General features: G+C 50.6%; 1 protein-coding gene across 7 annotated transcripts in view; it reads left to right on the top strand.

The window, feature by feature from the left end:
- Positions 1-15,089, top strand: part of CD9 (CD9 molecule) — a 35,915-nt gene that overhangs the window by 13,404 nt on the left and 7,422 nt on the right. For 6 of the 7 annotated variants that reach the window (XM_081597123.1, XM_081597126.1, XM_081597125.1 and 3 more), the window contains exon 2: positions 8,552-8,654. In XM_081597123.1, coding sequence (XP_081453249.1) covers positions 8,552-8,654 — 103 coding nt within the window. The remainder of the gene's footprint in view (positions 1-8,551; positions 8,655-15,089) is intronic. The other variant, XM_081597127.1, reaches the window with a different exon arrangement.

The following is a 15,089-nucleotide window of genomic DNA, read 5'->3' as shown; positions in this document are numbered from 1 at the left end:
TCTCCCCATCCTTCTCCCCGACTCCGGCAACTGTAAGTTCATTATCTAAGTCTGTGAGTCTGTTTCTGTTCTGTAATCATTTGTATGATTTCTTTTGAGATTCCATATATAAGGGATGTCACATGATATTTCTCCTTCTCTGTCTGACTTACTTCACTTGGTATGACAGTCTCTAGGTCCATCCATGTTGCTGCAAATGGCATTTCATTCTTTTAATGACTGAGTAATATTCCATTGTGTATATAGGCACTACATCTTTATCCATTCCTCTGTCGATGGACATTTATTATTGTTGTTATCATCTTTGTTTTCCCCACAGAGTTTGGCTAGCTCTAGCACTCACAGTTTTCAGAGTGTTTTACGGGCATCATTGCATTTAGTCTTTACCTTCAACCTGAGTCAAAGGCAGGAAGGTATAAAACTCCTTTCTTACACATGGGAGCTCTGAGGTTCAGAGATGCTAAGGAAAGTGCTGAGTGTCACACAGCTCCGAAGGCAGAATCAGACCCCAAGGCCACACCGTCACATATGCAGCCCTTCTCAGCAGAGGTGTGCATTCTCCTGGCAGCACCCAGACGCCCCGGGGTGGAACTGCGGCAGGGGCTTGTTTAGAGCTCCGCCAGGTGACTCTCACATTGCCCCGTGGTTGGCACCAGCCCCCAGGTGACAGGGACGAAGCCAGGGCGCCTGCTGCTTGCCCTTCATCCTGTCCCGCCACCTGTCCCCTCGCTGAAAAGTCTGCCGCATCCCTTAGGGACCACAGGCTCACCGAAGTCACCAGATAGCCAGGGCTTCATAGGACGGTGGGATGAAGGAAAGAAAGCCCTGCCTTCTTCCCCACCTGCTCCTGTCACCACTGTCACCTCCAGCCACTCCCAGGGTGGCACATGGGACCCCTGCAGTCTTTGGTCAGCCTCAGAGATGCGGCTCGTGAAGAATGCTCTGCCCTGCAACCCCCGGGCTAGGACAGCTGGGTGGAGAAAGCGTCCTGAGTATTTTGTCCTTTTAAAAAATGTGTGACCAGGGACTTCCCTGATGGTCCAGTGGCTAAGACCCCGCACTCCCAGGGTAGAGGGGGACCGGGTTCCATCCCTGGTCAGGGAACTAGCTTCCTCATGCCACAACTAAAGATCCTGCATGCCACAACTAAAGATCCTGCATGCCGTAAAGAAGATCAAAGGGCCCTCAAAGATCAAAGGGCCCTCGTGCTACAGCTAAGAAGACCCAGTGCAGCCAAAGAAATTTTTTTAAAAAATGTGTGACTGGTCAGCTCGTATTACAGAAGACAGAGGGGACCATGTGGAGAGAGGGTGGAGCTGAGACCACCCAGTGTGTTGGCCGGAGTAGGGGCATTGTCCCATGGGGAGACATGGTTCCTTCTACCTGAGGGATGGGGTGCAAGGCCACATACATGCATATACACACATGCACGCACATACACACACACATGAAACCTCCTCTTCAATCAGCCAGCTGCTCTTCTCTTCCTCCTCATGTCCCATCTCTCAGACTTCAGGTGTTCCTGTCGGTGGGTTGGGCCCCTGATCGCCCACCCCTCCTCAGGCTCTGGCTGGAAGCAGCCTTGCAGACTTGGCAGTGGGTCCAGGGCAGCCAGGAGCCTCTGAGCAGCACAACATTTGGATTTGTTTTCAGTTCCCCCCTTGGAACTGGAGATTTGGGGGTCTGGCACTGTCCCTTTGGGGGTGACTCGCTGAGATCCCCATCACTGCATGGGCGCCTTGGATGCATGGTGCTTTCAGCACTCACCTAGGGCCTGGGCCTGGGGTAGGGCGCAGCTTTCATGTCTCTGGGGGGAGAGCTGGCACACACCCCCGGAGACTGGGGCAAGGATCGGAACGTCTAGCTGGACCTCCCTGGATGGTGAGGACAGCGGGGCGTGGCCTTTTTATAAAAACTCTCATTTTCCAAAAGACCTGATGTGGATCTGCCCCTAAATCTCATTGTATACCCTTATGACTCTTTCTCGGTGTTTATTCTGGGCAAGTAGTTGTTCTTTGTTCTTTGTAGTTTCTGACTCTTGCTGTGAGATGTTGGGAAATGCATCCAGGTGACAAGCCAGTGGGAAAGGAGGCTTGTCCAAGGGAAGAAAACCCAGAAGAGGAAATTCTGGTGGGCCTCAGAGATTCTCTCTTTTTAATGTTTATTTGTTCATTTCTTCTATTTATTTACTTAGCCAAGCCAGGTCTTAGTTTAGGCACACGGGATCTCTGATCCTAGTTGTGGCATGTGGGATCTAGTTCCCTGACCAGGGATTGAACCCCGGGCTCCTGCACTGGGAGCATGGAGTCCTAGCCACTGGACCACCAGGGAAGTCCCATAGATTCTCTTTCAATGACGTCATCCTTCACTTTTTGTTCAGTCACTAAGTCATGTCCGACTCGTTGAGACCCCATGAACTGCAGCACACCAGGCTTCCCTGTCCTTCACTATCTCCCGGAGTTTGCTCAAACTCATGTCCATTGAGTCAGTGATGCCATCCAACCATCTCATCCTCTGTCACCCCCTTCTCCTCCTGCCTTCAAGCTTTCCCAGAATCAGGGTCTTATCCAGTGAGTCAGCTCTTGGCATCAAGCGGCCAAAGTATTGGACCTTTAGGACTGACTGGTTTGATCTCTTTGCTGTCCAAGGGACTCTCAAGAGTCTTCTCTATCACCACAGTTTGAAAGCATCAATTCTTTGGTGCTCAGCCCTCACTCATTGAATAATGATTTACCAAGGACTGTTTGGTCCCAAGTGTGGATGGGGCAAGGGAGCTACTCAAATGGCTTAAGAAGTCACCCTGCCCTCTAGGAAAGTATGGACAGAAAGGAAGGGGCAAGGATGCTGGGGAGACCAGTATGGAGCAGGGGTCACATTTCCTGAGGTGGACATGTTGGTGGGGAAGCAGCTGGCCTGCGTGGCCAGGGAAGCTGTCCAGGATGAAGGTCTCGGTCGAGCTGAGGCAGGATCACGAGACTTATTAGGGAAACTTTGAGCGATTCCATCTAAGGAAAAGAGGAGGAGGCAGTGGCAGGGTTCCACAGTGTCCCTGCTCAGAGAGCAAAAAGTGTGAGGATGGAGTAGAAGCCTTCACACTTGGTGATGACCCAAGCCATCTGATCCTTTCAACAGCCACCATCCTGTGTGAAGGACAGGGGACAGAGGAGGGCAGGGGACCTCACAGGGACTCCTAAGTGAGTGAGGACTCGGAGGTAGTTTAGCTACAAACTCGGGAGTTAAAGCACAGAGCATCCGAGAGGAGCAATGCGGTTGGAGGAAGAGAGGGCTTGTTTTCTGATGGGTTTTTTTTAGGACAGACAAACCTTCCTCTGTGTGTTCGCAGAAAATGAAACAGCGGCTGAGACAGGCAACAGAGGCAGAAAAGAGGTGGATTAATGGAGCAGGTTCTTGAAGGAGACAGTTTTGAAAGAGAGGCCCTACCACACACACACACACACACACACGGTTTTACAACAGCTTTTGATCTACAGAAAAGTTGCAAAGATACTACAGAAAGTTCCCTTGTACTCCCCACACCCCCATCTTCTTTCTTGTTCACAGTTCATATTCCCAGGGTACAGTTGTCACAGCGCAGAAACCAGCATTGCTGTATTACCCTTAATTAAACAAGACTTCCTCAGATTTCACTTGTTTTTCCAGTCCTGTCACCTTTCTGTCCCAGGACCACCCAAGATACCAGGTGATGGGTGTACAGTCTCCTCTGTCTCCTCTGGTCTGTGACAGTGTCTGTCTGTCCTCACTGTCCTCATTTTTCATGACCCTGCCAGTTTTGAGACGTTCTGGTTAAGTATTTGGTTAGGTTTGTCTGGTGTTCCTCTCCTGGCCCATCCTCTAAGAAGAAAATGAACGTTCTTGAAGAAATCTCCAATAAAACAATGGAAAAAATTATACTCTTGCCTCAGTCTATCAAATATGTAGGACTGTTTCTGGCCTAAAAGGTAGAATCTATCCCATGGGCTTTTGTTAGGAGGTGACTGGGGCCTGGGGCTGGGAGTGGAAGGGCTGTACTTTCTACTTCCATCCCCACCAGATAGGTTGGTGATGGCAGGCAGGTTGCTGCTCTCTTTCCAAGATGCTGTGAGCAAGGAATTGTCAGCATCCACCATCCATGCATTCAAGTCCTGCCATGACAGGTGAGAGGCAAGACTACAGCCATAGCATCTGCGTGGTTGACATTTCTGCCACGTACTGTGCATTAAACCAGGAGGAAACCTTCAATTTCTTGCCCCACCCCCACCCCAGACCCCTATGTCCTTATTTATGGAGTCCTTCCATAATTTGCTGACACCTTTTAATTGAAGTATTGTTGATTTACAATGTTGTGTCAGTTTCTGGTGTATAGCAAATATATAGCAGGTATATACAGATATATACTTATTCTTTTTCATATTCTTTTCCCTTATGGTTTATTACAGGATACTGAATATAGTTCCCTGTTCTATTGAGTAAGATCTGTTGTTTGTATATTTTATATATAGTAGTGTGTAATGTTAATCCCAAACTCCTAATTTGTATCTTTTTTTAGATTGCACATATAAGTGATATCCTGTGGTGTTTGTCTTTCTCTTTCTGACTTACCTAGCTTAATAATTTGTAGATCCATCCATGTTGCTACAAACAGCACTGTTTCATTCTTTTTTGTGCCTGAGTAGTATTCCATTGTGTATATGTACCACATCTGCTTTATCCATTCATCTGTTGCTGGACACTTAGGTTGTCTTGGCTATTGTAAATAGTGCGGCTATAAACCTTGAGGTGACACTGTTTTTTAAACGGTAAAGCTCTTTTTGGTTCTTGCTGGTCATCCCCTTTTGGTTTCTCCTAGGACTCAGATAGCTAGGGGCGAAAGCCAGGTGGGGGGCTAGGGAACCCCTGGGCACACCAAAAAGTGGGCCCTCCTGAGAAGTGCCCTGAGCTCTCTGGCTAGCACTGTCTGCACACCCAGGGAGGCCACTGTTAAGTGGTTATCATGGCCCTGTGCTGTGCTGTGCTTCGTCGCTCAGTCTTGTCCAACTCTTTGTGACCCCATGGACTTTAGCCTGCCAGGCTCCTCTGTCTATGGAGATTCTCCAGGCAAGAATACTGGAATGGATTGCCATGCCCTCCTCCAGGAAATCTTCCCAACCCAGGGTCTAACCCAGGTCTCCCACAATGCAGCAGATTCTTTACCATCTGAGCCACCAGGGAAGCCCATCATGGATGGCCCTGTGACCTCTAGCCAGTTCAAGCTGTTTCTCCAACAGCACTACAGAAAACAAGGCAGTTGTTGGCAACATCCCCTCAAGCCAGTTAGCTCAGCAGTTCAATCAAAACAGGCAGCAGGGCTCATGTGTCTGTGATTTTGGTGAACATATAAACAATGGAATATTACTCAGCCATAAAAAAAGAATGAGTGGGAACTGAGCCTCTCAGTCCTGCCCCTGACCTCCTTGCCTCCTGGAAGGCTGAGCCTTCTTCCTCACTCATGGTGAGTTTTTAGGCATCAGAAACAGATCTATTACTCTTTTTCCACTTCCGTAGAACCAGTCTCTTTTCCTTCCTCTTTATGTTAAGTTTGGGGTGGGGGCCAGATATGTCAGGCCCTTGGACTGTCTCCGGTGTCTGGCTTTGTCCTTGGCCAGGTTCAGCCTTCTGGGTCCAGTTCTCATCTTGCCACCTGTGCATGTGTCCTTGAAATTACAGAATGGGAGTTTCATTTCGGTGCCATTACCCATGCATGGAATCATTCCCCAGGAGACCCAGCTCCTGCCCTGTGAAGCTTCTGGACAGAGTGTAGCCATCACTGTCTTTTATAGCTTAGTTCTTTCAAATGGGATTGTTTTTATTTATTGTGTGTGTGTGTGCTGACTCATTTAAGAATTTCCCGGCAGAGTAAGGGGTGGATGAGTAAATTTATCCACAGGGAGAATGACTGGAGAATAATTCTTGGATAAGAGCAGGCAGCCTAGAGCAGAAAGGATGGGAAAGGACAGGCCTCTCAGGCCCAGCTGTTCTCAGCAAGATCCCTGCCAGGATGAGGGCCAGAGGAGATAAGGAGGCCAGGGTTTGTTCTCAGTGCTAACCACCATCTAGGATTACCTGCAAGTGTGCGCAAAGCTCCAGCCTCCAGGCTTTTCGGGTTAAAGCTTTCATGTCCCAAAAGAAACCAGTGGCCTTCCATTTTCCAGGGGCCCGATTGGGCCTCCTTGTATTGGGAGTGGAGAAGGGGAAAGTCTTACCTTCTTTCTTGTAATTCCAAGATCCCCAGATAGCTAGGCTAGGGTCTTGGGCCTTAGTCCCCAGTGATGGACATTTTCTAGCTGGGCCCCTGTTGTGGGCAGTCTTGAGAGTTGGGAGAACCCAGACTGAGTCAAAGCATCTGGCTCACCACTCCTGGTTGCCAGATGGGAGAACCAAAGAGACAGAATTCTAAGGAATTCTAGACCCTCACTATGGACACCACTGTGAGTACAGACAAGGTTTTATTTCCACTTCAGTCTGAAGTCTTGGGTCACGCCTCCCACTGTAGCCATCTCCACGCTCCACTGCTGCTACTGCTAAGCTGCTTCAGTCGTGTCCAACTCTGTGCAACCCCATAGACGGCAGCGCACCAGGCTCCCCCGTCCCTGGGATTCTCCAGGCAAGAACACTGGAGTGGGGTGCCATTGCCTTCTCCAAATGGAAAGTGAAAGTGAAGTTGCTCAGTCATGTCCAACTCTTAGCGACCCCATGGACTGCAGCCTACCAGGCTCCTCCATCTATGGGATTTTCCAGGCAAGAGTCCTGGAGTGGGGTGCCATTGCCTTCTCCAAATCTAACCTGAGACAAGCCAAAACTGAACATGCTCCACTGAACATACCCAAATGCTGTCAAGTCATGTTGAAAAGGAGAGAAGCAGCAAGAGAGAGAAGAAGCCTGTCTACACCACAGGCTGTCCTGGCCCCTGGGGCAGAGAACCCAGCTCCCTGAGTAGGGCTCTGACACAGGGCGCCTCTCTCTGTTGAAGAGGGTAGGCCGGTAAAACCTGGGTCTGGGTGTTGGCTCCAAGCCCACACGCCCTCATCCAGCCGGCCACCACCCACAGCCTGTGAGTCACCCAGGCAAGCCCTGGTACAGGCCAGCTGTGGGGAGGGGAGCTCAGTCGGCTGGGAGGCTGGGCAGGGAGCCTCCTCCTGGCACCAAGTTCAGCAGTGCTTGAGGCCAGGATTGATGCCTCAGGCTTTCCTTATTGGGGAAATCTGCCCTTTCACGTCTAGTATCTCAACTTGCCCACCTCTGAAATGGGCATGTGCATGCCTAGTCATGTCCAACTCTTTGTGACCCCATGGACTGTAGCCCACCAGGTTCCTCTGTCCATGGAATTTTCCAGGCAAGAATACCTGAATGGGTTGCTATTTCCTACCGCAGGGAACTTTTCACTAAATTGTAGGATCGAACGATCCCTTGAAGGCTTCTTGTCTAGGGATCACTCATATTGATCACTCATAGGGATCAATGTTTATGAGGATCACTCATAAAGATGTGTCCAGCTAGCCCTAGAGGCAGGTGGGTCAGGTTGTGAGGCTTCCATGTGTGAACAGGGAGGGACTAGATATGGGAGAGGCTTCACTGGGCAATGTGGCTCAGGAATCACAGTTGCCTGAAGAGCCAGGGATGTGCCTGCTCTTTGGGTGATTTTTTTCTTTTTTTTTTTTTTATTGTATGGTATATGTATACCATACTCTTCTGCACAGAAGAGTGCAGAAAACACAGAGTAAAGAATAATTGTGAGGTGAATATCTGGACCACCACCACTCAAGTCAAAGCTGGAACATCGCCAGTGCTGTAGACCCATCCACCCCACCCCACCCCCACTGCTGTTCCCTCATTGGAAACCCCCCCTCCCTATTGACCACCACTCACTTGACTTTAGGATTGTCACTTTCTTTTTCTGTTATGATTTACATGCACCCCCAAATAGTCATTTTTAACTGTATGGAATCCTATTGTGTGCGTTTGGTGCTTTTTGCTTCTTCTGTATTTTTGTTTTTGTTTTTTAGTATTTATTTATTGTTGGCTGTGTCGGGCCTTAGTTGCGGGATGTGGGATCTTTGTTGTTGCACTCGGGGTCCAGAGCTCATAGGCTCTGTCATTGGTAGGCTCTGTAGTTGTGGTGCATGGGCTTAGTTGCCCAGAGGCACATGGGATCTTAGTTCCCCGACAAGGCATCAAACCTGCGTCCCCTGCACTGGAACCATTGGACTCCCAGGGAAGTCCCTGCTTCTTCTGTTTAACATGGTCAGATGCACTCGTAGTAGTATCACAGCTGGTTCATGTTCACTGCTGTATAATATTCTGCCCACACAATAACCATCCCTGTACTGCTGGTAGATAATTGTTTTCCTAACTGGTTGTTATTTTCAGCAAATGACATGATCCCCTGTCCCCACCCCGGCCTGGCTGCTGCTGCTACCAGGTGCCTGGTGAGGGGCAGAGACCAAGGGCGGCTCCCCTGGGATACCACCATGTCCCCGGCAGCCAGGCTCACACCGACGTCCTGTGTGTCTTGCAGCTTGCCGGGATCGCGGTCCTTTCCGTCGGACTATGGCTCCGATTCGACTCGCAGACCAAGAGCATCTTCGAGCAAGAAACTAATGATTCCAGCTTCTACACAGGTGAGTGGGGGACCTTGCTGTTCCCTTCATCCAGCTCCAGAGAGAGAGTCCATGTTGATCCAGGGACTTGGGAAGGGATGGACTTTTGCTCCGGCCCACATTGCTAGTCGGGTCCACTTCCAGCCCTGCTTTTGTGTAGTTGCATCCATGAATTTGCATTTGACTGATGTGGTTTCTTTTTCCAAGCTGACTGAGCCTGGCACTTGGACCGTTCTCTGATGTGAAATTGGCTCTGCCAAAGCTGCTGCCACTCCCAGAGAGCTACAGAGCTTCTGTTCTCATTTCTGGATTTCTCTCTGAATTTCATATCTGAGAAAGTTCATTCATCTTCTTAATTTAGAAAACCTGGTCCTGGGGATCCACGGTGCCAGGAAAAGCAGAGGAAACATCTCCCTATGGTTCAGACAGGGACTCAGAAGCCCGAGGTCCTGCCTCCTGGAGAACTGTCAGATTAACGTGAGAGACTAGAAGAGGCACCAGCTTTTCCGACCCCCTGCACTGGGGCACAGGCCATGCGTGTTAAGTCTTACTTGTTTTCTAAAGTGCTTTTGCTTCAGAGCAAAGGCGTCCAGTTGGACCGTGAATAGATTTAGCAGGTTTCTTTCTGCACATAGGTCCTTTGGCATCTTTTTCTGGCACCGTTCTGTCACTTTCACCGGCAGTTTGCCGTGTAAGCGCCTCTCACAGGATTGGGAGAGCCCCGGCCTGTCCACGGCAGTTCCTCGGTTTCTGAATTGCCTCATAGAACCCGAGGCTCTCCCCTTGCCTGGCTGGGGGATAACAAACAAACTCTTCATTTGCAAGAAACAAAAGCAGCCCCCTATTTTAGGATACTGTCATGTCATCAGTCGCAAAGTGTAAGTTTGGTCACTTCCTTTCCACCCACCAAAGAAGTTATTTTTAAAAAAAAAAGATGGAGCAAGCGGTCTAAAGAGCGTTATCACCCAGACCTTCAGGAAGAATGCGGTGGCCGGAGGCCCATGACCCCCACCCGCCTCCCAGCGCCAGCCTTGTGCTGATGGCCAAGCAGGTGCCCGTTTTCCCTACTTTCTTGGCTTTTTTGGTGGTGGTGTGAGTTGGGTTTTTTAGGGCGTACCTCCCTATTGTCAGAAAGAAAATGAGAGAAGAAAAAGCACAATGTGTTTTTTTAAAAAAACTACAAACACAGAGTTTTTGAAAGCAGATTTCCATAGTGCCCTGACTTGTTTTAGCAACAGCGGGTGTTTTTTGGTAAGTTTTTTGGTGGCTGTGGCAGGCCTGGAATGCCACCCCTTGAGCTGGGGCAGTGGGGCTGCAGGGTGGGGGCAGGGGGCTGAGAGCAGGTCTTGAGCTCTCCACATCATGTCACAACAGGGAGCTGGGGGGGGGAGCGGGTCTTGGGACAGACATGTGCAAGCAGTTGGCAATGACCAGAGAGCCCCCCTGCCCCCCAACCCCACCCTGGTGCTCTGCAGGTGCCTGGCTCACACCATCATGCCCAACAATTGATTCTGTCTTGTTATCTAGGACTCTGGCTCATTCTGTGTATTTTTGGGGGGTGGGGGTAGTGTATAGTTGATTTACAATGTTGTATTAGTTTCAGGGGTATAGCAAAGTGATATATGTATATTAGTTACATATATACATATATCTGCTTTTTTTTAAAAAAACTTTTTAATTGGTTTTTCTTTTTAAATTGATTTTTTTTCTGCCTGCGAGGCTTGCAGGATCTTCGTTCCCCAACCCAGAATTGAACTGGGGCTTTCTTTGGTGAAAGTACAGAGTCCTAACCACTGGACCACCAGAGAAGTCCCTCTCTGGGCCTTTTGAGTTCACCCCAAACTGTGCTCGGGAGACAGGCCCCCAGCGCTAGCGCCCCAGCAGGTGCTGGGTGGGAAAGTCAGGCAGGTGGTAGGACAGTGCTGAGCATACAGCTGGAGGGGCCATGCCTGCCTCTGGGGACCTCCCAGGACTTAGGTCCCCCAGGTCATCGCAGGGCCCTTCTGATGGCCCGTGGTCCTAGCTGAAGTGACCAGGAGCTGGTCTGAAGGCACGTCCCAGAGAAATACAGTTGTCCTCACTCAGGGGCCAGCGGCCAATGCCCCCTGAGCTCTGATTACGAACCTTCTATGCTGGATCCTCTTCTGGGCAAGGGCTCAGCTCTGAAGACTTCGTTCTGCTGACAGAAACATGGGACCTAGAGGGGATACAAGTGACATCATATAGAACACAGTCAGCGACTGACCACCTGGGTCTGCCCGGGCCCCGTACTTAACTGAGCACTGTGGGCAACTGAATAATTGTCATCTCTGGACAAAGGTCCAAGGAGGCTCCATTCTCTGTGTCCCCTTCCCCCTCAGGCTGTGACGTCAGCCTTGACCCACAGCCCCTCTTCCAGCCTAGAGCACCAGCCCCACCCAGCCACTCTTCCTGACATCAGGGGGTGACTATCCTTGCACTGGGCCACAGACTATCTGCAGGGCAACTCTCGGGCCGGCCTGGCCACGGAACTCACCCTTCAGGAAACCCGAGGGACCCAGGGATGTCTTTTCTCCAGCAGAGTCACAGTGTTCAAAGTTGAGAAAGAATGCAGAAGGAGGCTGAGAAGCGAGAGAAGAGACTTTGCCACATTCAGAGCAGTCTCTAGTGGATCCAGAACAGCTGACGGCCTTATATGGGCCTTCTCTCCAGTTCAGGCCCTGGAGATCAGCCTGTCAGCAGGACCTGTAATCCCCGCTGCAGACAAATTTGGGAATGGCTTTTTCTTGGTCCCAGGCCAGCTGCCCTTCTTAACTCCTTGGTGTCCCTTCCAGAACCAGAATCACCAAATGAAGTCATCTGGGGGCCTCTAACCAGAGGCTAGGCATGTCCACCCTGCAAGGACTGTCCCCAAGATGGGCTGAGCTGGCTTCCCCAGTCCAGCTTGTGGTCTGGGGTGGTTTGTTTTGTCACTCTGCACCTGGTTTCCCCATCCTGACACTGGCAGGGCCTATACACACACCTCTCCAGGCAAAGAGCTACCTGCTTGACAACCGGAGTTCACTGTGGCCTCATGAATGGGAAAAGCCATTGGTGGGATGGAGAAGGATGAAGGGAGAGCCACTGGGGAGCAGACTTAGGGTTCCTCGGAACCCTCGCTTGAATTTTTGGAGATGATAAAATGTCCTTGGGCTTCCCTGGTAGCTCAATTGGTAAAGAATCCACCTGCAGTGCAGGAGACCTAGGTTCGATCCCTGGATGGGGAAGATCCCCTGCAGAAGGGAATGGCAACCCACTCCAGTATTCTTGCCATGGGAAATCCCACAGACAGAGGAGCCTGGTGGGCTACAGTCCATGGGGTCACTGGGGTCACAAAGAGTCGCATACAACTGAACAAACACATGCACACTCGCGCGTGCATGCACACACACACACACACACACACAAAGTGTTCTCAGCAGGTGGAGGCCAGAGACTCTGCCCAGTGTTGTCCTGCACATAAATAGGTGTGCTGAGCACTGTTTTCATGATGGGGTTGGGGGGATGACAGGAGGCTGATTGTCCCCTCCATTCCCTAGGCCAAGAGCCCCAGTAAACAGGTGAAAAAAAGAAGGTTCTTGTCTAAAGGACACCCTGGCAGGTGCTACAGCTTCATGAGAAGCTTTATTTTTATTATTATTATTTTTTGGACTAGGCCTATGTCAGCCTGAAACAAGCAGAATAAACAGCCCTTAAGCAAATGAATACAGTAATCCTAGAGAAGGCTCCGTGACGAATAACTTTTTCCATGAGTCAGACCGAAGGCTAACATCCACTTGCTTTATAAAGGGGAATGCTTTGTCATTTATCACCGGCAGCCTCTGCTAACAAGCTCCGGGTGCAGACTAGGAGGAGCCTGTCCAAAGGGGAAGCCCCAGATGGCCTTTTGGAACAGCAGCCTCGCCCTGCAGTGGATTGAGGGCTTCAGGGCTTGCCGCTCACAGCTGAGCTTGATGTTGTGTGTGCTCAGTTGTGTCCTTTGCGACCCCATGGACTGTAGCCCACCAGGCTCCTCTCTTCGTGGGATTTTCCAAGCAAAAATACTGGAGTGGGATGCCACTTCCTCCTCCAGGGGATCTTCCTGACCCAGGGATCGAACCCGTGTCCCTTATGTCTCTTGCATTAGCAGGTGGGTTTTTTAACCACTGAGCCTCTGTGGCCTGATGGCCATTGCCAAAACCCCCATAGATAGCAACCAGGGAATTGCTCCTCTTCATCCCCAACCAGAGAAGGTGAAGCCAAGATACCTGAGATCTGCAAACTGTCTGAGTGAGCTTGAAAACCAAGACAGCCCTTGGTCCTAAAATCTTTGCTGAGCCCAGGAATGAATATTTAATATTAACCGTCAGGCCCATTAGGGGAATGTTCCCTCTGCATGGGAAATGCTTTTGCCTTTAGTGGCTCTCTGAGGCCACCAATCCAGCGCCCCGCCTTCTGCCAGGGTCACCCGGGCTTGTGGACTGGGAGCTGGATGGAAAGAAAATTGTCTGATCATCCCCACTCGACTCTATTTTAAGGGCTTGTAAATCCTTTTGATCTCTTAATTTTTGTTGTTCAGTCGCTAAGTCATGTCCAACTCTCTGCAGCTCAACGGACTACAGCATGCCAGTCTTCTGTTCTCCACTATCTCCCAGAGTTTGCTCAAATTCATGTCCATTGAGTTGATGATGCCATCCAACCATCTCATCCTTCTCTTCCTGCCTTCAATCTTTCCCAGGATCAGGGTCTTTTCCAACAAATCGGCTCTTCACATCAGGTGGCCAAAGTATTGGAGCTTCAGCTTCAGCATCAGTCCTTCCAGTGAATATTCAGGGTTGATTTCCTTTAGGATTGACTAGTTTGATCTCTTAATATGCCCTATTTTTCAGCCCCTCCCTGTGATGGGGCTCAAAGGGTGACCTCATCCTTCGTTGTCATGCCCTGATGGGGAGAGAGGAGGCAATGGGGAGAGACAGAGGCCCTGTTAACTGCCCCCGCTCGCTGGGGTCGCCACCTTGGAGTCCAGACCCAAAAGCACTGCCATTTCTCCCACAGCCCCTGTGTGTGGGCGGGGCAGTCCAGCCTGTGGACCCACGGAGTGGAGGACTAGAAGGGTGGACTTGACTCGAGGACAAGCTGCATTTGTCCCCTTGCCCAGTCTGGCTGGACGTGCACGGGAACAATACCCATATTCATTGGGGTTTGCCAGCCAGCCCACGTGACCTGACATCACAACAGATGTGGGGGGACGGGCCAAGGACAAACGCTCCCTTGTGTACACTCCGCGCTGTGCTGCCGGTGAGCCTCAGCTGCAGGCCCGCTGCATGGTTTGCTGCCTGCGCGGCTCCGGCTGAGCAGAGGGCACAGATGGGGGCAGTGAAATCACCGTGACACCTGCCGGCGGGAGAGGGTTCTCATCGCAGCATCCTGTTGTGTATTGTGGGGAGCATTCCTGCTTCGGGGCAGTCTCCCTGGCCCCAGGGAAAGGACAGCAGGGAAGCCTGTGAAAGTCATCCTCACAATCGTGATTATTCACAATTGTCGTTCATCCTTCCTATTGTTAAGATTGAGTTGTTGATTGTACATCTTTTGTTGCTGTTGTTTAGTTGCTCAGTTGTGTCAGACTCTTTTGCAACCACGTAGACTGTAGCCCGCCAAGCTCCTCTGTCCATGGGGATTCTCCAGGCAAGAATACTCGAGTGGATTGCCATTCCCTTCTCCAGGGAATCTTCCCGACCCAGGGATCGAACCCAGGTCTCCTGCATTGCAGGCAGATTCTTTACTGTCTGAGCCACCAGGGAAGCCCTGATTGTACATCATCTATACCTTAATAAAAAGATACTGATTTTTAAAATTTAAGTTAGAAAAATCAACAGTAGCTAGCACTCGTGTGCACTTGGAGCACATCCCCTGACCCTCAATGCAGTCCTGGAGGCAGGCATTTTTCTCATCCCTGGATCGCAGATGGAAAGCTGTTGCACAGACGGTGAAGTGGATTTCCCTGGGTCACAGAGCCAGCTTTCAAACCCAGGCATTTGGGCTTCAGAGCTGGTGTTCTCACATGTGACAGTCGCCCCTCCCAGGAGTGGACAGAACATGCCTGCAAGCTGGGGATGCCTGGGATGTTTTTGCCAGTTTTCCCGTGGGGCCATGGGGGATGGAGGAGGGGAGCTGGGTTAAGAGGATGGTCACTGCAAGACAGCTGTGCTTCTCAAGAAGATAACTGCATACTGGGCCTCTCTGGGTGTTCCCTGGGGGGAGTGTGGAATGACTAGGGCCAAGGCTGTGTTCCCTGTCCCAGGCCAGAGTTGTAGAACTCAGAGCCTCTCACCACCCTTTCTCCATGAGACACCCAACTGAGTGTTTGGAAACCGTGTCACTCAACCTCTCTTTACCAAGGAGGATCCTTTGCACGCTTAAACTGAGGTGACTGAATTGCAGCTGTAAGATCCCATTGGT

Source organism: Giraffa tippelskirchi, chromosome 4 (assembly GCF_054371585.1).
Source record: "Giraffa tippelskirchi isolate mGirTip1 chromosome 4, T2T-mGirTip1v1.2.pri, whole genome shotgun sequence".
NCBI lineage: Eukaryota > Metazoa > Chordata > Mammalia > Artiodactyla > Giraffidae > Giraffa > Giraffa tippelskirchi.
The sequence above is the reverse complement of the archived record's forward strand: the minus strand, read 5'-3'. Positions and strand labels throughout refer to the sequence as shown.